Below are 22,045 nucleotides of genomic sequence, written 5' to 3'. Positions count from 1 at the left end.
TACTTGGAAAAGCAACTTGAAGAGAAAGAAGAAAATTTGTTCTCTTAAAGTTTCGTTTTTGAAAAAATCAAGTTGGAGATCTTGAGGCAAACGTGCACTCGAACGAGCCTCAATTCAGTTGATTTTGTCGTAGACTGTCTTTATTCACATTACTAAACATTCCTAATAATAGTTAATAATTTTAGACGACCTGAATAACGCAAACATAGAATAGAAGAAAGTACTTGCTCTACAGGAATTTCATTAATTCATTATCATTATCATTAATCATTCACTCAAAAATTGTTGAAAATGACGTCCATGATTTAAATTAATAAAATAATAATAATAAAAAACTCGAAGATGGTATCCCGCTGGGGGTTAGGTCATCCACGTGTTATTTAGCAATTAAGTTAGGAAAATATACCAAATAGAAGATGGTATCCCGCTGGGGGTAGCCATCCACGTGTTATTTAGCAATCAAGTTAAAAACATATACCAAATGTCCAGCTGGACAAATTGTAAAATACGAATTAAATAGAAAAAAAGACTTTTGGTCTAGAAAACACCCCACAGACCTGACTGAAGAAATAAAATAGTCAAACTCGAAGATGGTATCCCGCTGGGGGTAGACATCCACGTGTTATTTAGCAATTAAGTTAGAAAAATTTACCAAATGTCTAGCTGGACAAATTATAAAATACAAATTAAATAATAAAAAAAAATGATTTAAATTTCCTTTCATTCGCCACTGTATGTAATCGATCGGTCTCCATTCTACGTATTTTAAATTCGTCAATCTCCGTTTAGCTGTGCCATTTAAAATTAACTAAATGAACAATTCCGAATCTGTTTTCGTTCATTAAGCATCAGCTTTTGCAAAAACGCTGATGTGCTGTACGTGACGCCTACTCGATATCTATGGGTAACGTTGCTTCCATGTTGTTTAGAGGTTCTTGTAAGATCGTAAGAGGGATGATGGCTTGTAATGGAGTTTCAGTGAAGAATATACTGGCCAACTATACGTGCTGCACATAACAGCAAGAGAAATCTGTATTCTACATGGTGTACGTGATACGCTTTCTTATAAGTTTGCCAACGAAAATCCTCTGGCTATCGTATCCAAGTTGCAAAGTTTCTTTTTCACTCAACGAAATTAACTTTCGCTAATCACTCGTGGAATTTTTATGCAAACAGATTAACAAGAAAAATGATTTCTTCGATCACGCCGTTGTATCACATAACAGAAGCATACTAATTTTATAGCGATCGAATTCGCTAATTCTGTAGGCACGTTCTGTAGACTTAACTAAATTTAATTAAAGTAATGCATTCGCGTTATTATACAATTATACGATAAAGTTAGCGTAAATTCGTGATAATAGGTGAATTTGTTTTTCCACCCATTGTATGACACCATCGTGTATACAGTAATATTCAAAAATGAGTATAGCTACATCTTGAAGGGACGAGATCTATTGAAAAAATGTGAAAAGATCATAAAGCATAAATTAATAGTAAGAAACATGAACGAGTCTGTAGGTGTGTCAATATTATTTTTTTATTCGTTTTTATGGAGCGTATAACTCATTATTGACTTTCACTGTATATCAAGTTAAAGAATAATATATTTCAATTGCTGTTATAATTCAAAAAAGGTTATTATTACGAAATTAACAGTGAAACACAATTTCGTGTCGTTCTAATCCATTTGTTTCTTCTTTTACGACAGATTTACGTTAATAAAAGAGCATTTAGTCGAATTTAACCAATTGGCAATGGCAAATGCAGAAGGTTCTGACAACATGCTAAATCGTGTAATGCCAAAGGATAATATTGGATTGGCTGCCCTGCTTAGGACCAAGGAGGCTGCTTGGGATAATGGTGAGTGATCTTACGAGCCTAAATATACTGCTGATAACGAATACATGGATCAAATATTATTATGATTACCGCATACATTATCGTCCATAAGTATAATATTTGGATACTTCCAAATTATTGCAAATATATAAAATTTATCATGAAACTGTAATTTAATTTCAGCACAATTTGCTGAAAAGCTAATATTACAGTAGCTAATATTAATATAAATAGAAAAAAATAGCTAATTTTAATTAGTCAGAATAAAAGAGGTGAGTGAAATACGTGTCAACTGTGTATGTGTTATTATGTACATGCAATGCATTATTCCTTGCAACAAACAGAATGTTCCAATGGTTGTAACCCAAACATAATATTTTTGCTCTTCATGTTTATCTTATTTCGACTTCGTAGAACTACTCTTTAAATTTCTATCAATCTTCTTTTGAACACCCTGTATACGTATATTTTGACACACGGTTTGCCACTTTCACCACACTTGCTCCTGGATCATAAAATCATATCAATTTAGTATCATAGTTCACTAATGAACGCTTTCAAAATTTCAAAGTAATTTTGAAAATTCCTGTCGCAGCACCAAACATTCGCCAAAACATTGTCTTTCAAATATTTCCACTATTCGAAACCTTCACGTGCTCTCATGCAAACATGTATCCCTTAGGTACAAAGAAACTCTATTATTTCTATTATTCAGAAGATTTTGTTTAAGTATTTGCATTATCCCCGTGGTAGGACAAATTTTGCTTTAGAAGCAAAACTATTATTTGATTTACAGGTCTCAGCTCTAAACTAAATATTACTATGAACGAGAAATACAGGGTGGTTAGTAACTAGTGGTACAAGCGGAAAGGGGGTGATTCTACGCGAAAAAAGAAGTCGAAAATGTAGAATAAAAATTTTTCGTTCGAGGCTTTGTTTTCGAGAAAATCGACTTTGAATTTTGGCTCGGTACGCGTGCACTGTATCGCGTCTCGTTATAACGGATCTCACTGTAGATCGTTGTCTCTATGGAAAAATTTAAAAAAAGTTTTTATTCTATATTTTCGACTTTTTTTCGCGTAGAATCACCCCCTTTCCGCTTGTACCATCAGTTACCAACCACCCTGTACAATCATGTATATTTCCCACGTAATTAAACGTATTAGCTTCGTACGAACGGACTTGTAAACCTGTGACTGCCATCGATATAATTACAAGATCGTAACAAGCAGACCATTACAAGCGAATCGAACATGCATATTAAAAACCGAATGGCATGTGATCATGATACAGAGGTGTTCGAATCGCAAAAGCAGTCGACAAAACACACTGGTAGACAATATTCGATATCGGAGCAATTTCTTAATTAATTGCGAGTCATAGTCATGCTAACATAAATCGAGGAGCGCGCTTCGTATCACCTGAAGAAGATGAAGTGGCACAAGTTCGTAGACTACATATACGCGAGCAGCCTTATAATTCATGACGTAGAGATGCCAGAATGTCAATCCTATCTCGGGTAGCCATCTAGCAAACGTCCCCTTACATGTCATACGATCCACTTTTTTTACGAGCGTATTAACTCACGAGTAGAGGCTATCTCAAAATATAACTACTTGCGCGTGTTACGTGTCCAGCTAGTAGCTACGGACACCACACCTACGCTCCCCTACCCATCGGTATAGAGTGGTGTAAAAATGTGGAAGAAGGGCATCTCTTATCCGCAACTTTAATTTTGTTGAATCTCGAATATATCGTAGAGGGGAGAGCCCTGAGTAACATGCAGCTTATCCGAGGCGTGGGACGATCGCGATTCAAAAGTTACGAGAAAAAGAAAATTGTACAGGTCGTATTGCATTTACTCGAATGTAAGTGGCTAAAAATGAAATTGCATATGCATTTGAATGGGATTGCGATTCTAATACGTCGTGTTAAGGTATGGCTAGGTTCGGCTAAGTTAGGTTGATGCCGAGAAGCAGATTCCTTGAATTCGGCCTGAGGAACCCCATCTCGCTGCTGGTTTCGCTCTTAAATAAGAAAACTAAAGTGGGTTAGACCTAACCTACTTATATCGGAGTGAACGCAACGTAACAAGTACAATTTTCTTTTTCTCATAACTTTTGAAGCATGATCGTCCCAAGCCTTGGACAAAAAGCAGGTTACTTAGGATTGTCTCCTTTACAAGATATCCGAAAGTCAATAAAATTAGATCTGAATCCCCCTTTTTCATCCAATTCATGGAAATTTTTTTGAGCTATGTATGGTATGAAAAATTACAGTCAGAGGGAAAAATAGGTGTGCAGGTAGTGGAAATAGATATCAATGAAACTATGTTAAATATACGAATTAATTTCAATTGTTTAGTAAATAATCTATGAAGTAATATGTATAAGTATAAATATTTATACAACTACTGTATAAATACTTCTAGATTCTAGACGCTACATATAATTGAAGAGAATACCGAATTAGTAATTTGGTAAAATAAAAGTATATTTCAAACTTATGTAGGAAATGCAGTTAAGAAATTTCTAAAAAGCTTTCGAAATTTTTGTACGTTTTTTCTAACTCGAATAAGTAACAAGTGACAAAAATTGTCAAGTCGGTAATTTTGATTTTCAAATAGCTTTCAAATAGCTTAATATCGACTGATGAATAGATATAGATGATTTTTTAATTTTTATCGTCTGTGTTTTTATCCGCTTATCGACTGTGATATGTATTATTTCAAACTGCGCCATCATGCAGCATACGCAAGAACTAGTAGACTGGTACTTCGTAACCTATTAACTTATGTAAATGTATCAATTGCAGTTACAAATTTAGTGCAAGTTCGAATTAAAAAGAAATAAATTTATACGCTATAAAAAATATTAGACACAAATGTCTGGTTATACTGGACAAGAAAATTATTGGGGACAATCTCCTCAAAGCCATTATAACTTTGATTCCTCTGGCTTTGATCAACCTAACCAACAATTCGAATTTCAAACATATAATGATCAACAAGCTGGTGATTATTCATACGCGCAAAAAGGTTATCCTGTTCTCGATCCTGTTCAAAGTACATATACTAGTGGTACGTACCGTAAAAATAGTTTTAAAACAGATTTCAATTAAGATAATCTTAGAGAAATCAATATTTTATGTCGGTTTAAATAACTGTTTATCACGTTTGACACAAACATTTTAGGATCAGCTGGATTTGTAGACGAAGAAGAAGAACCACCTCTGTTAGAAGAATTGGGCATCGATCCTGATAGAATATTACAAAAAACATTAGCTGTGTTAAATCCATTTCATAGAAAAGCACAAATAGACGATGCGAATTATTTACTTCAGGATTCAGATTTAGCTGGGCCAGTAGCATTTTGTTTAATGCTCGCCGCGTTTCTCTTATTAGCTGGTTCAAAAGCACATTTCGGTTATGTTTATGGTTTAGCTGTAACATCGTGCATTTTGATGTATATCCTGCAATCATTAATGAGCAATTCTAGTAATATTACATTATCTTCTGTGGCATCTGTGTTAGGTTATTGCTTATTACCTGTAGTAGTCCTTGCTGGTTTAGGTGTTTTTACAACTTTGAGAGGCCCGATTGGCTTATTTCTTGCCACGTTTACAGTTTCTTGGTCAACTTTATCCGCATCTAGGCTTCTTACAACTATGTCAGGAGAAGAAAATCAACGGCTTCTTATTGCGTATCCTTGTGCTCTCCTTTATGGTGTTTTTACATTGATGATAATATTTTAGCAAAATTTGTATTCTTTTGCTACCTTCTTATATAAAGCTACTCATTATGATTAAATATTTAATGCAATATATAACATAATGATATATTTGTGTGCTGAATCACATAAATATGCAATCACATTTATACAATATTATCAATTACAAATAAAGATCAATACATTGCAGAACATGTATTGTTACTTAAAGCATCTGATGTTGAAAATGTATCAATGTGACATTTTATATATTGTAATAATGTAATTTACATATATGTACAATACATTTTCTAAATATATTACCATAAGTTTTATTTGATTATTTTATAAGTCTTAAATAAATTGTACAATAACCAACTATTGTTCTCATCTTTCATATCAGTGTGATATTAGATCATGTATAGATTATTCTATCATTTCTACCACTTTAGTGTAATTTATAAAATCACACAAGTAAATAAATTTGAATCAGATGGATCAAATATCATATATTTGCAAAGAATGAGATGTGCATAAAAATAAAACTTATGTATATAACTTATACATAGTTATTATGGTTTAATATTTTATTGTATCTCATCAAATTTCTGCAACATACATGTGTATATAATTTTAATGTCTTCCTCTGCATTAATTATTAATAATTGCTCGATTTAGATGATATTTTCATATACAAGAAGAAAGAAGAATTGCGTTAATAGAATTAATTAGCAGTTACCCTAAACTTGTAGTTAGAACATTGTGATATAAACTCAGTTGCATTTCAAGATAGATAGTTACTTCTCACAAAATACTAATGTAATGAAATAAATACCGTATTTAATGAAAAACGATTACGAAAAGACTATCTTAACAATAAATTCAAGTTTATTATTTCTTTGAAAAGTCATTATCATTCTTTCGTATTATAAATATTTCTCTTCTTATTTTCCTCTTACTATTCACCTCTTGCATAATTATAAATTTCATTAGATGGGATAAGATTTATTAGATTGATTAATAATCGCAACTTTGCGTTAATATTTTTTTGTTCAGTAGTAATATTCCCTTTTTGGTATCCCAAGATTAATTTATTCGACAATCGTCATAAAATTTGAACCTGTCCTAATAAGTACATGACATTATAAATTTAATATAATATTATTTACTTCAATTAATTGATTTATTCGCTTTATATTGTTCCAGACTAATTAATGTCCACAAATGTTCTACGTATACGTATTAAAATCTACGAAATTAATTATTATTATATTTTACAAATATTTGCTATTTACTATCTAATATATGATTTTAATATCCATAATTCATCAGCTGTTTCTTAATCAAACCATTTGAATAAAATTTACGAATATTCGGCGAGACATTAAATTATGTTCACTAAAAGTAAAGCAATACTATTTGGTATTTTTTCAGGAATTCCATCTGATCCAGCACAAGTTCAACAACCGATTTTAGTTTGCACAGCCCACATTCATTGGGATCCAGAATTTTGCGATGTTAAATTAATACAGACAATGATGCTCAGTAATGAATTACGTTCCATTTTGGACCAAGCTGGCCAGTCTTTCAGACCTGGTCACAAGCCTGATTCTTCCAATGTTCAACTGTTACTTTGTGGTGACTTCAATTCTCTGCCTGACTCTGGTAAACTATACCATTTATATCTTATATCATTTATATCTTATACGTTAGCTTTACATACAATTTTACACGATACTTTATTTTCTAAAATGCTCTGAATTGTTTGAAAACGTCGGTTTCTTGCACTTCTTGGAGAGGCAGTATTTGAACACGTCGAAAAAAAATGGAAGATTGTTCTTTTCACGTGTCTTTTGAAACAACGTTCATTACGATTGGTTGGTTTTTCAGCACAATATTTTACATATAGTAGAGAGTAGAATACATTGTCGAGATTTGAAAGATTTCTTTTTCAACCAGAAAAAGATATCGCTGAAGCACCAAATGAGGTGTGTGATGTCCACAGAAAAGGTTTTCTATCTGATAGAACTATTCACAAATAATTCGCTAACTTCAGAGAAGAAAACTTCAATTAAGAACGTCTTGAAACTCTTAAAAGGCTACCGTGAGTTTAGTAAAGTTTCGTAAAGTTTGCTAAAGTAAGATTAAATTATAAGATTAAAGTTTTAATAGACTGTATGATACATATATTTCTTGAACTTTCGTCTTCGTTGACGACTCTACTAAGCCCTTGGCTTAGGACGCAGTGCCGAGAGAAGCCTAAATTATGGCACTCTCGAGTGCCTGTTACTTTGATATAATAATTTTTATAAGAAAAAAGCGAGCGATCGTACCGTATACTTGAGTTTCGCGTTCCCTGGCATTATTTTCCATCGACGATCAAGCAAAAATGTTCAAACAAAATCAAAGCATTAATTGCAAATAATTTATTGTATATAGCACGGAAATCAGTAAAAAGAAAAATTGCGATACATACCGTATTGTATAAACAACCAAGTATATTAAAATGTATGGTTTCCTTATTTGCTTAAAAATCAGAAGGCTAACACAATATCTAAAAAAGAATCTTACATTGTAGAGTATCATTTAAAATTGTAAAATGTAGATGTAAATGTAAAAGAGTCAAAACTTAGTCGCCACTCGTCAAATGGCTAATATCGATACGAGTCGAACACTTTAAACTTGATTGTAAAAGACATTACAATTCGACGTCGTAGCCTAACCCACGAATATCTCTGAACATTTATATTATCAGTGAAATCAGCTGTTGGAAATAAAATATGTATTATAACCTGTTAACCGCAGTGTTATACCAACTCAACCGCTCCTATTATCCCAACAGAAATAAGGGGATCGATCTATTCGCGGCGTCGATTACTATAATCGCAACAGGAATTTACGACTTCCGTTGACGCGCTTCCTCGCGATCGCGTTCTTCCGCGATTGGTCGACTTTACAATATTTATAAATTGAACCGTAATACTTGGATGTCTTTATATCACTTATTTGAGAATATTAGTATAAAATATTTTAATATAAAGGCTGTTTGAAATAAACATTTTTTTTATACAGTATTTAATAAAATAGGAGTAGCAATTTAACTTTGTTCTGTAAAAATAACTTTAAGTCCAATCTTAATCTAGAGAAAGTGCATGTTCGTAATAATTAAGTTATGGAAAACATAGTCTAATTCTGAAATCTCTATATTTAGATTTTTAATGTTTGATTTAATTTCTATTTTATTAATTTTTAATATCACTTGCCATGTTAATGGATATTTCATCCAATGATTCATGTCGTATAACAAAATATAGGATATAGATATAATAAGATTTTATTTCTCAAAGAATTACTTTTAAGTATCTTGAAAATACACTTTGAATATATTTTATTTTTATCGTTTTTTATGAAGAATAAGACATTTATAAATAATACGTTGATTTCGTCCCTTTTTCCTTTATTATCGAAACACTTACGTTGACTAATCTAATTTTCTTTCAAATATTAAATAATATTTTTATTACATAATGTGATAATATTTATATCTGATATTTTTGTCTTTTACATTTATTTAAACATTCATTTATCTTTTTTTAGGTGTAATTGAATTTCTTACTTCGGGGCGAGTAGCGGCTGATCACCGTGACTTTAAAGACTTAGCTTATAAATCATGCTTACAGAAGATCTCTGGTTGCGATAAACCTAATGAATTCACTCATTCTTTTAAACTTGCATCTGCATATAGTGAAGATATCATGCCCTATACTAATTATACGTAAGTTTTACTTATACGTTATGTTAATACCTTGTTTTTACTTCATATAGAATGGAAGATAAGATCCTAGCTCTCCCCTTTCTTACAGATTCGAATTCAAAGGTATAATAGATTACATTTTCTACTCGAAACAAAGTATGGTACCATTAGGACTTTTAGGTCCTCTAAGTGCAGATTGGTTTAAAGAACATAAAGTAGTTGGTTGTCCACATCCACACGTTCCATCGGGTAAGACAATAAAGAAACGAAATTTCTATGATGATTTATAAAGCTTAATAAAATCTTTCTACAAAATATAATCGACATTTATATATTAAATATAAATTAACTGTTTCTTTTTTTCAGATCATTTTCCTTTATTAGTAGAGCTTGAAATGACACCAACAGTAGGAACAAGCAATGGATTGATCTCACGCAGGTAGCAACCGCTGCGATCTAGGCCCAAATAAATATAAGGGAATAACAAAAGATAATAAGAAAGAAATCCCCATCACATTTTCTCTTACTTCTGGCTCTAGCAATATCACTCGCAGTCGACAGTTACTTCAATAGTGAATGTTACAAATACTCCATATTACCGCACATTCAACACAAGTTATTAGATACTGATGAATAATTCTAATGACCAGGTGAAGGGAGGTGTGTTGTAATGCGTTTAGCCCATGTATAGTGTATTGCATTTTTAAGAACTAACTTTCCCATATTAAGAGTATTTTAACCTTTACTACCATCGTAATATGTAGATACCTATTTTCCTACAAAAAGATATTCCGATCAAGCCTCTGTGATATTCACATTAACAATTGGAACAACTCACATATTTATTAACAAATTAGTATCTACTAGAAAATCCCTAATCTCTTTCTAAATGTCATTACAACATTCTCCAAGCCAACTTTTTGATAAGAATGCTGCCATCCAATGAGAAATTGTATTTTTAAAGAAAACAAAAACAAAAAATATGAAAACATACACACTATACTGGGCTGTGCGAAGTGATTGGAGTTAACTTAACGATTTCAATGCAAGTACAAATCTGTTCTTATTGGCCACGTATATTGAGAATGATAATGTTATATAAGTAAATAGATAATATTGTAGCGAGTGTATTTGTAAGTATAATAATGTAATGATGTTCATCATTCACAGTATCCTGAAAATCAGTTGACATTCATTCATTAGACGTTCAGTTCCAGTTATTATAGATAACGAATACTAATTTACTACTTGTTAATTCAGTTGCATATAATCTAAATTGTATAGCAAAACTTATTTTTTTTAATCTTACTTTGTATTATATATTTCTTCTTTAAATTTTCAGGGTTTGTAAGTATTGTTATATTAAATACAATGATTTTTTGAGTCAGTAATAGCGATCTTACTAAGCGTTTATAATTTTTATCTAACATAATTCAATGCAAAAATGAAGATTGGAACAAATTTCTATCCATTTATTTCTCATACAACATCTGTTTCTGTAAGAAAAATGTATACAATTTCATTTATCATCAACGTAATATTTTATTGTATCATAATACATTTTATTATTCTGCACAAAAAATGTTATGGTATCTTTGTAAATGTTTTATAAATATTTTAGTAGGCCTCAAATAATAATAGAAGATTACAATTTAAACATTTTCATATTTTAATGTTACGTAGTATCGTCATAACAGATATAGAAATTTATTATTTTTAATTAATTATTGATTATTGATATAAATAAATAAATATATATATATAATATATATATATATAATATATATATATACACATAATAGGTTTCAAAACGTTGATATTTTTCTGATAATGCTTTTAGTTTTTTCATTAAAAACAAGCTACTTTTATTTTTTATGTAATTAAATACAAAACGTGTATACGAAGAGCAGTAATTCAAAGTAAGATCTTCAACTTCAGCAATTGTAAAAGTTGCTTAGATGTACCTAAATACCTGTTAGCATTTATAATGACTAGTGTTCCTACACATTTTATAAACAAAACGGCACTACCGATATACTGTATAGTTGTCATAATAAAAACTATCAAATGGGCTTGTCTTCTATTCACATTTGACAAAAGCAACAACTGAATTATACAAGTAGTAAACGATTAGTTTAACAAAGACATATGTGTAGTAAATGTTGTATAAAGTAGGTAATTACGATATAGTTTTAATTAATGAGGATAGAAGTGGCAATCCCTATTTGTATATGCATTCACAAATAAACACATGGTAATTGAACATACATACAAAATATGCTAGGATAATTATTCATAATTTCAAGCCAATTTCTCTTTATCTTATTTAAAAAATTTTGCATCCAATTTTAAAACTTATCATGATATGAATCAAGTAAATGATATCTGATGTTAATACTTTTTCAAATTCAATTGACGCAATTTTCTTGATAATATCAATACTAAATGCTTTTGACTTCCGCATATCTTCTTTTCTAGTGTATTATTAGTATTGTAAATTACATTATTTGCTACATAGTATAAAATTTCTTATAACAAAATAAAATTTGACAGAATAATCTATATTCTTCAAGTAATATCAAATATTAAATCATAATTAAATGCTTTTAATTTGACAAATGTCTGTATTCTTTATGTGAAACAGAATCGATATTAAAGTAGATCATATAATATCTGTTATTTTCAAAAAATAAATTTTTTTTACAAGCATAATATTCAAAACATTTTATTTCAAATAATTATTTTGTCATTCTGATATTCAACAAATTCAGATACATAGGTATTTTTTTAAATTTCTGTTCATAATTTGCAAGACATATTTCAGTAATAAAATATATATTTCTTATAGCAATTACATTTTTTTGGAGAAATATTAAAACAAGGCAGAGCAACTAATAATTTATCTAAAGCATTAATGAAACAAATACATACTGTCCTTTGTTTTAATAATGATGAAAGCATTAGATAACAACATGTGTTTTCATGCATTTTGGCTGACACAAATGCCATATGCCATAGTATTCAAAATAGCTTTGTTCAATAGAAGCTCGGAAGGATTAATAATCAATATCACATTCTTGCTTAGAGTTTATGTATGTACTTTGAAGTACTATGGTTCTCAGAATGTATAAAAATATGAATTTAGGTAATAAAGAAAAAAAGAACAATTGAATTGAATACGAATTATTCATTGACTGGCACATAACAACTACAAAATTGTATCATTAATCAAAAATTTATGTAATTCAAGTTAATATTTAACTTTGTTATACTATATAATAAATCGAGAACCGCAGTTCTTCAATATAGTAACACTACTTTCGCTAATGTGCTTTCATATAAACTATAATACAAAGAAGATTGTAAAAAGCATCGACAATTTCATATAATTTCTTGTTTTAAGAATATATACATAGTATCCCTTGTTATAAAATAAAGATAGCAGCACTCTTACAAAAATCTTAAATATGTCTTAAACAGTTCGATGAATTCTTATAAAAATTTAGTGGTCCATTTTCATTTGTATAATTGATATTCATATATGAGATTTATAAATGTTACCCTAATGCTATTACACAAAATTTATATAATGACATATTTTATACATCGGAAGATCATCAACATTTTGTAAACAATTTGAAAACATTGGAAAAATACCATATCCGTGCTTGACAAATTCTAATCACTGATATGGCATACATATTTGTGTGTATATAAAAGAAATCAACTGTTTACAATTTAATTAGATGTAACAGTATTAACAATTGATATATGTGATAAAAAAAAAGTATATAAGACGTTTATAATGAAGGCAGTTAACAAACATTCTAGAATTTACATTATTTTGTTTAACAACATTCTTGTTTAGCAATATTTCATTTTAATACATATGAAACAATACTTCTTCTACTATATTAAAACAAAAAGTCTAGTCAATTAGCGCTGTATTAAAATTAGATTATTACACATTTTTTAATGAACTCTTCTTTATATATCAATATTTGTAGAATTGATTATAAATAAATGAATTATTTAAAAGATGAGATGATTACATACGTATGACAATAAATGGAGTACTTAGATAGAATTAAAGAATCATTTAGATAAACATTTACTTTTAATGAACAGAAATCATACATTAATGAAATACATTAGTTCATTTCAATCCGCTTTGTGTGTAAAGATATGAGTTTGTGAAATTTTGTTTCAATTAATATTAAATTTTTTCATGTTTAATGAATTAATGCTGCAGGAAGGATATATCAATATTGAACGATGTATTTTTAAGATAAAAAAAATATAATTATAAAATTTATTCTGGTATTAGTAAACAAGCAGTTAATTACTTTATATACATATACATATATTTTAATACAACTTTACACACACTTTACATTCCATATTCATAAAGATATAAATGATCAAGTAATGATTTTATTGTGAAATATTATATTTTTGAATATAATATTTAATACCTTAATTAGTACTTATATTAGAACAAAATTTCACTAGAAATCATAGATTATTTCTTTGTGAAACCCACTAAATTTTATAACAAAAACAAAAATGTACTAAATTGTTATAAATGTGTAGAATTAACTGGAATGACGCTGAATAATAAAATGATATAAAATATTGACAATATGAGAATTCATCGAACTGATATAATATGATTTCAATTATGAATTTAAAAATATTTCTTGCATATAATTTGCATATTTACAATTTTATCTTATTAAATTCATAAATGAGTTTAAAAATAGTTATGGAATTTTTTAAATATGTTAATTTTCAATCTTCTGAGCTCCTCCATACAATATGTAGAAGATTCAACATTAGTTTTAATTAACTAGTAATAATAAACATTTTTATGTGATTAAAAATATATTAGTTATCAGTCTTGTATGATGTGAACACAATGTTTTGTTTGAAATGTTTGGTACATCTTTAACAGTTTGATCAAACGTATGTAGTCAATGCCTTTACCTTTCTGTACTCTGTAATTTTGGGCATACTACGTAATATAAGTATATATACATAAATACAAAATGACACTATACGCGCAATGTTAATAGAATAATATTGCTTTTAAATTAAGTCCAACAATATAACAAAACATATAGATTTGAAATTACCACACTGTAATAGTGTTTAATAATAATAATTTATCAGAATGTAGTATATAATATACTTATTTATTAATATATACGTACATATATGTAACATAATATTTAAAAATATATTTGCATTTAGCAGTTATATGGTACAATATAACAAACGACACCAAAAGAACCATTTTTAATACAAGACACTTTATAATAATTATTTATTCATAAAAATATTACTTTTTTTAGTTTGTCGCACGTGATACTAGAATTCTTACTAATATCTTAATATTGAACAAATATTTTATAATTATCTGGTTTGAAAAAAATATGGCTTATTAAAATCAATATACTACAATTATAATTTGCAGTATATAGCCATTTTTATATATTATGTTTCTGCAAACGATCTTATATTAAGTAGAAATAATACAATAATAGAACTAATGCAAAATACGACATAATTTTTTTAACATAATCCCAAAGATAATTTGATATAAATTATTCTATAATTTCATTTCGTATTGCCTCGTGTATGTGATTTATTTACTTGAACAAAGTGCAATGTTAATTATATTCTATATAATATTGCGTGATAGTGTCGATTTTTGACTTCCATAAATAAGAATAGAATTATATTAGAGTACAATAAGACAAGCACAGCACATTTCAGTCTGTACTTTTATAAGAACACGATAACAAATTATAAACATTGGAACATAATTCTTGCGTCCATCATAAGAATAATTACATTTCAGTGTTAATATTGTAAATTCAATCAGATTTCGTGTACGCTTTTGGAAATTTTTTACCTGCTATATTGGAAATGTTGGAATCAAGACTTATTTTATTAGAGTCTTTGTTTTGTCTCTAAAGGTAAAAAATATTAATTTAAGCAAATAATTTACTCACTGAAAGAATAAAATTCTTTAAAAACATATGATATAATTATTATAATATATGGTTACACAAAATTTTTTAAATATCAATTTTTTAATCAATGAATTTTTAATGATTAAATATCTTCTAAAAATATATTTTTAAAGCGATGTCATTTTTACTTAAAATATGTCATGTACGATATACTGCATAATCATAAATTTGTAAATTCTATTCACAATTTTATATAAGAATGTCTCATCATAATAATTCTTCATATAAACATATTATAAATTTATTGCCAACTATAATTGTAATTTTAATTTTTTCACTTAATTAGTTAATGATGATTCCTCATTACTATATACCTATATAAATACTCAAAGATCTATTGAAAGTACAAATATGTAGCAACACGATCCTGATTGAATAATGGAAGAAAAGAGTTGTAAAGACATACTAGAGGAGAGAATGTGTCTAGTAGAATATATAAAAGTTTGAATGCTCTGTCAGTTTGCACTTAAATATCTTTTTATTTAAATACCTATCTTAAAATAATATGTAATTTACTTTTTATTGAAAATGCAATGATTGTATATGGGCTGCGTTTGAGTCATGATTGAATGTAACAGTTTATTAACTAACATAAAATAAATTAAAAATATTCAGAAAATAAAATAATTACATGCTTATTATTATATGGAATAAAATTATATATGAACTTTTTTGTTCTATATAAAATTTGTCAAAATTATATGGGAAAAAACACTATTGAATTATATCAAAATATGATACTTTTAAAGTTGTATTTAGAATATATTTAATGTTAAAAGTTGTATAGTAAAAGAATGCATATTGTAGTAAATTAATAGTACATATATCATAGATTTATGTTTATTTTTATACAATATAATTTTTATGATAATCATAGCTAACATTAAAGTCAGTCACATGTCAAGGATAAATTATATTACTTATACATATACATATATAACATCAGTTTTGTTTTATACTGTTACTATTAGTTTCATTTTAACTGAACAATGTAACTAATTGGTTAAAGGTAAATATAATCAAAAAGTAAACTTTAGTAGCTGATATTTCATACAAAAAAATATCGGCTATTTTAATTATTTTATGTTTATTTTTACATTTCTAAATTGAATATAAGCGGTTACAAACCAACTTCCTTACATATAATTTTGAATAATAAAAATCTACAATAATTTTCAGTGACTTATTATCATCTTTGATATATCATCTTTCATTATTATCATTTGTTAAATAAAATAAATATACACTTCGTAGTAAATATGCATTCGTAATCGGAGTGTAATTTAAATAGATGACCAAACTTTGGTATCATATTTTACTTTTTCTAATAAACATTCAAATTAAGTAGTCGCAAGTAATGATATTATTTCTGCTCTTGAATAGATTAACATGTATTATAGTAAATCGATCTCTGTTTAAATATTTTACAAACGTAATAATCACTCTGGTGAAATCCAAATCTATGAACTAGATTTTTAATCTCACGTTTATACCACTTTTTCATATTTTTAGGAAGAGCAGAATACAATATCAAACTTTGATCGCCTATTTTTAATGCACCGTGTATATTTAAATAATGTGCTTAAAAATAAATAATTAAACTTAAAGAGTAAAGAACTACAAATTAAGAAATTTAAACTATATCAGATTTTTACTTTTATATAAAGAAGATTATTATTATAGAGGATTCCAAAGTTAAACATACTTTTGTCAATAAAATAAATTAAAATTACTTCAAAATTGAAAATACGCGTACGTATCTTCCATGTATTCGCTAATAATATAATAAAAAATATTCCCTATTTAATATATCAATGGTTTGATTTACATATGACATATATAAATACTTTACAAGTCATTGCTTAATATTTGGGAAAAAATAATTTTTACTTTGACTCAGGTATAAGGTTATATTATATTTATATAAACAAGTCTTCTTTTTATATGAGCTTTTTATATATCTATGTCTATGTATTGATACAATGAAATCTCGGACTAAAACTTAACCATATATGTAATATGTATTCATGCCGCTTGATGCTTACGGCTCGGGTGAATAAATTAATTGATTACTAATAAAACGCAGTACAGCGTCATAGTGTAACCAATGTAATTGAGTAACCCAAGACATCGAAGTAATGCGGTTCACCCGCTGTTAGCCACTGTTAGGGCAGTAGTTAAAGTTTACAGTTTTCGATGACCGTAACAAGTAATTAGGGATGCATTGAAGATTACAACTTGTAACTTACAAGGAACCAAGTTCTCTCTTTGCGCTATATCTAACAAGATTTGCCTCCTTGTGAAGGAGAGTGGATATGAGTCATATCTAAGTTATATTCTGGAAGTTCCAATGTTATAGTTCATCGTTCAATTACGAATGATAGTAGAAATTGATTACAAAAATCTGGCGCAAGTTACGTAGATACGAAATACGTACAGCCCTAGCTATATCACTTTTATCAAGTGTAACTAATTCTTGCTGATACATCATCAGCATCTTTTTAGTAATTAGATTCTTTTAGATTTTAGTCAATATTCTGATTTGAATCAAATTCCTCACAAATTTATATAAGGGGTAATATGCAGCTGGTAAGACCTATAAAAGTTAATGACCTTGTAATGTACCCCCCCCCCCTTCAAATATTAACATTCCAAGTGTAACATATAGACCTTATTTTTTAAAACATTGTTGGTTTACTTTTATTACATATTTTATAGAGCCCTGGTTGCACAGTTTACGGTATGGCCGGATAAAAATTGTACCTCACGTCGCCATAAGTGACGTTTATTTGTTTCTTTTTATATTTTATGTTAAATTATTTTTTTATGTATTGTCTTGTATCTTATAACATATTTCACATATTAAAAATAGTGACAAGCCTGAAATTACTACTTATTATAATTCTACAAAATATGATATGACTTATATATTATATATAGTATGCTTTAGACAAATTTATGAGAGAATATTTATGTTAGATGATATATACACCCATCACTATTTTTTTCAATTAAAGTAATATTTTATAGAAATGAGAAAAAAGACATTTATAAATGAATTAAGAAATAAATCAGTACATAAATCTTTTTAAGAGAACTTGCAAATATATTTCTATACTGATTTATTTTTCATATACTAATAAAAGAATCAAAGAATAAAATTAAATGTATAACTTGATAAAATGATAGCATAATTGTAATGTAGAATCGAACCTAGTATTTGTACAAATTTCAATATATTATATATATTCTACAATATTTGTTACTTTATTTCCATATGTTTTAACCTTATATATAAGTATATTAATTGCAATGTTATGTGTAGACATATTTAATTTAAAAGGTTGTGCAGTAAAATACATGAGTTAATAGTAGTACATGTAATGAATACATGTAATTGTAAATTTACTTTTATTTATGCAATGTAATTTTAACAACTATAGCTTAATTATAACAATTATGCTACAATTAACATCTTCACAGTTCTTAGATCTATATATCAGAATAATTAGGACCTATGAACATGTTAAATAATTTTATATACAACGTCATCTTTGTCATTTACTGTTAATATTTCCATCTTTACTGGACAATGTAACCAATAGCTCAAAAGTTCTTCAGTATAACCAAGTAAAAAGTGCATTTTAATGGGTGTTACTTTGCGCATAACAATGCCAGCGATCCTTATGATATTGTGTTGACGTTTAATAATTATCTCGCTTGCAATCAATCCATGCCAAGTTCCTTCTACAAAATTTCGAATAAACAAATCTTCTATGGTAGTTTCTGATGGCCTATTACCATCCTTTACATTTGCTAAAAAAAAAATACATTTAACAATTCATATATATTCAAATAACGTGTAAATATATAAAAAGTTGAATGAACATAATATAAAACTAAAACAAATTTTAAATTTTGTATATAATTTTAATTTAATATTACCATTAAAAGTTGTTTTATTAGTAAAACAAATTATAAAATATGCCTACATGTATTCCATGAGTTCCATGACTTTTTAGAAGCAATTTCATGTGGTGGATATGCCATTTCATATGTCAATGGTTGCATTACCTTTGGTTTTGGTCTATAACGTCCAGCTTGTACTTTATGAAGTACTGTGCTGACATGTAAATATCTTTTCGCAACATTATTTTGATTAATTAATATCTGAAAAAAATATTTCATTTCTAATTTAGTTTAAGAATAGGGTTATGTTACATATGTATTTCATGCACCACATATAAATGTGTACATACAGATCGTAGATATGGTATTAAACTCATTATTTTTAACTATCTGTGTGATAATTAAACAAAAATTATATTTATATTATATTTCAAATTTGGTAACATTTAATACATTGAACACTGAATTTAACAATTTGAATTCGTGGCAGTAGTTTCAAACTCTCAAGATACATTTAGACCTTCAACTGTATAAATAAAAAAAGTGAAAATTAGAATGAAATTAAATTAAATTAAAAATGTTACTTACTTGGTAATAATTAATTAAAATTAAGAATGTTACTTACTTAGTGATTATTTAAAAATTGATTTTACATGGGCTGGCATCCATGAAACTCCAATTTATCTCGCTCAATAAAAGGCGCGAGAGATTGAAAAGAGCTATTCGAGGGTAAAAATAACTTTTGTCATAAAAGTCATTGATTCGAGATATTATTGTTTAATTTGAAAAGTTTCTTTTTTTTCTTCAGCTCTATGCATCTTTCTTACCTAATCCGAGGCCTTTTCCTTAGATTTTCACAGTCCAATAGTAAGATAAGTTTCACTCCATTGATCTAAAATTTTCTCCTAGATTTCGTCTTCCATCTCTCAGGGTGGTAGAATCGCTTCGTGGTTGTTTCATAATGTAGAAACAAAACGAAAAGACACCCTCGATGAAATTTATGACCATTTTATTGTTAAATGCAAAGTAATCAAGATCAAGTATCTGTAAACAGAACACTTTTCAAGGATCGTACGTGACTTTAACGAAAATTTACCATGGTCGCTAATAACTAAACTCACAGTATTTTAACACTAGAACTACCACACTAGTCAAAACGACTGGTTTTACAATTTTATTTTAAAATTCCTACTTCATGTTATATTTTTTTCCGCAATGATGTAATGACTTTCGCAGTGATAACTAAAAGAATAATATAATGAATTTTATTTTGTTTGTTATGTATTCAAACTCGAAATAATTTTGTATCAAGGCTACTTATACCAATACCAGTCGAAATGACTGATACTTGTCAAAATGTAAAAGGGTCCTGTAACCTGTTTATCGAACCCCAATTAACCAATTTTCTCGTTTTGTACAACTTCCCACACGTTTTTACAATTTTTACTGCGTATCATTCAATATGATGACATCAGTTATCAGAAAAATTCCGGAACGATCGCTAGATCGCTAGATGCTAATACGTATTTTGCGATTTATGTACATATCTACAGGCAATGTCAAAGCTCCTAATATACATATATACATATCGATATTGATATACATAAAGCCGAGTTTATACGATTGTGTGAAAAAAGTAGATAATATAATACTTTAAGCTTAAATATTGTTAGTAGGCATCAATATTTTTTTATCAACATTAATCAATCATCACATCAATAAATTATATAATTTTATATGTGATACACATTCGTGGTTTTGGAATAAACATTTAAAAAGATGATTCCCCTTACTTTTTAAACTTACATCTACTAATATAATTTTGTGTATATGTTATATACGTTGTGTATACACGTATTAGCTTCTAAAAATTTGAAAAATGAAAAATAACTATTGTTGCTTATCATAATTAAAGTACTGTTTGTAAACATCGATGGCACTTAATTACACCCAATAATCATGAATAATTTCCGCAAGTCGCATAAGTAAACATAAGTTTTATGTTTATAATTATAGACAGTAAATACTATGTTGACAAAGAATTCGCTTGTCATCTCTCGTAGAAGAAAGAAACAAATAATCATTAAACTGAAGGCTAGCGTTGCGTATTCTGTCACAACGAGAATTTCTTTTAATATATTAAATAAAAGGTACAATATACGACACTACTATTATTAATAATAGTAATAATTACTTACAACGAAATTGAATACAAACATGCTGGAACAGACGTTAAATTGGCATCGAAGAAAAGAAATTCATTATATATAAACTTATTGTTGTAAAATAAATGGATAAAGAAATAATTTTTATAGAGGAAGAATATTTTTCAAATTCTAATATGAATGTAACAACTATGACAAAATTTGTTATATAATTATACTTGATATAAAATACAAGCCACAGTAAATAAGATAATAACCTGTGAAAAGTTTGAATGAAGTAAGAAATTAAGAATAGTCTAGTATAAACTAAATTATATACGAACACATATATAATATATGTACACTTATGCAGTATAATAGATAAGTATTGTATAATATATATATAATCATACATATAATTATACATATATAACATTAGCAACATTTTACATTTTCTTATATTTGCAGGAATTATTAAATTGATATCTCGCATATTAAAAAAAAGATCGAAATTCATTCCTGTATTAAATGTTATGATATATAACGATATATATACATGGTTACAGATATTTAAAAAATAGTTTTGTAGGAAAAGATACTGAAGGGAGAGAAAAGGAATCGCGTCGATGATAATCGAGGGCAAAAACAAAA

At 27.9% G+C, this 22,045-nt stretch overlaps 3 protein-coding genes across 7 annotated transcripts in view; 2 read left to right on the top strand and 1 right to left on the bottom strand.

Moving 5' to 3' along the window:
• LOC100747801 (CCR4-NOT transcription complex subunit 6-like) overlaps window positions 1-10,284 on the top strand; it is a 141,764-nt gene extending 131,480 nt beyond the window's left edge. For all 4 annotated transcript variants that reach the window (XM_024366127.2, XM_033319643.1, XM_012382967.3 and 1 more), the window contains exons 4-8: window positions 1,712-1,863; window positions 6,984-7,214; window positions 9,147-9,324; window positions 9,413-9,552; window positions 9,670-10,284. In XM_024366127.2, coding sequence (XP_024221895.1) covers window positions 1,712-1,863; window positions 6,984-7,214; window positions 9,147-9,324; window positions 9,413-9,552; window positions 9,670-9,746 — 778 coding nt within the window. In that variant the 3' untranslated portion in view covers window positions 9,747-10,284. The remainder of the gene's footprint in view (window positions 1-1,711; window positions 1,864-6,983; window positions 7,215-9,146; window positions 9,325-9,412; window positions 9,553-9,669) is intronic.
• LOC105680470 (protein YIPF7) lies at window positions 4,583-6,047 on the top strand. The gene is made up of 2 exons (XM_012382968.3): window positions 4,583-4,921; window positions 5,036-6,047. Exons 1-2 carry the CDS (start codon window positions 4,726-4,728, stop codon window positions 5,593-5,595), a joined length of 756 nt encoding a protein of 251 aa, XP_012238391.1. The 5' UTR covers window positions 4,583-4,725; the 3' UTR covers window positions 5,596-6,047.
• Window positions 10,285-18,735: 8,451 nt separating the features above from the next.
• Window positions 18,736-19,930, bottom strand: LOC100747678 (28S ribosomal protein S24, mitochondrial). Of its 2 annotated transcripts, none has more exons than XM_024366133.1 (3): window positions 19,904-19,930; window positions 19,334-19,511; window positions 18,736-19,157 (listed from the first exon to the last, which is right to left on the bottom strand). In XM_024366133.1, the coding sequence occupies exons 1-3, from the start codon at window positions 19,913-19,915 to the stop codon at window positions 18,868-18,870; spliced, it is 480 nt and encodes a 159-aa protein (XP_024221901.1). In that variant the 5' UTR covers window positions 19,916-19,930; the 3' UTR covers window positions 18,736-18,867. The 2 variants fall into 2 exon arrangements, with proteins under 2 accessions (XP_024221901.1, XP_003487797.1); XM_003487749.4 differs by lacking the exon at window positions 19,904-19,930 and adding an exon at window positions 19,601-19,789.
• Between the last annotated feature and the right edge of the window lie 2,115 nt (window positions 19,931-22,045).

Source organism: Bombus impatiens, unplaced genomic scaffold (assembly GCF_000188095.3).
Source record: "Bombus impatiens unplaced genomic scaffold, BIMP_2.2 scf_0200, whole genome shotgun sequence".
NCBI lineage: Eukaryota > Metazoa > Arthropoda > Insecta > Hymenoptera > Apidae > Bombus > Bombus impatiens.
This window is presented reverse-complemented; position numbering and strand designations above follow the sequence as displayed.

Excerpts from the sequence above, each read along its gene's own strand:
- LOC100747678 (XM_003487749.4), bottom strand. The coding sequence starts at position 19,627 with ATGAGTTTAATACCATATCTACGATCT. Across the intron at positions 19,512-19,600 it reads TAATACCATATCTACGATCT|ATATTAATTAATCAAAATAA; the intron begins GTATGTACACAT and ends TATTTTTTTCAG. Across the intron at positions 19,158-19,333 it reads ATGGAACTCATGGAATACAT|CAAATGTAAAGGATGGTAAT; the intron begins GTAGGCATATTT and ends TTTTTTTTTTAG.
- LOC105680470 (XM_012382968.3), top strand. The coding sequence starts at position 4,726 with ATGTCTGGTTATACTGGACAAGAAAATTATTGGGGACAATCTCCTCAA. Across the intron at positions 4,922-5,035 it reads TCAAAGTACATATACTAGTG|GATCAGCTGGATTTGTAGAC; the intron begins GTACGTACCGTA and ends CAAACATTTTAG.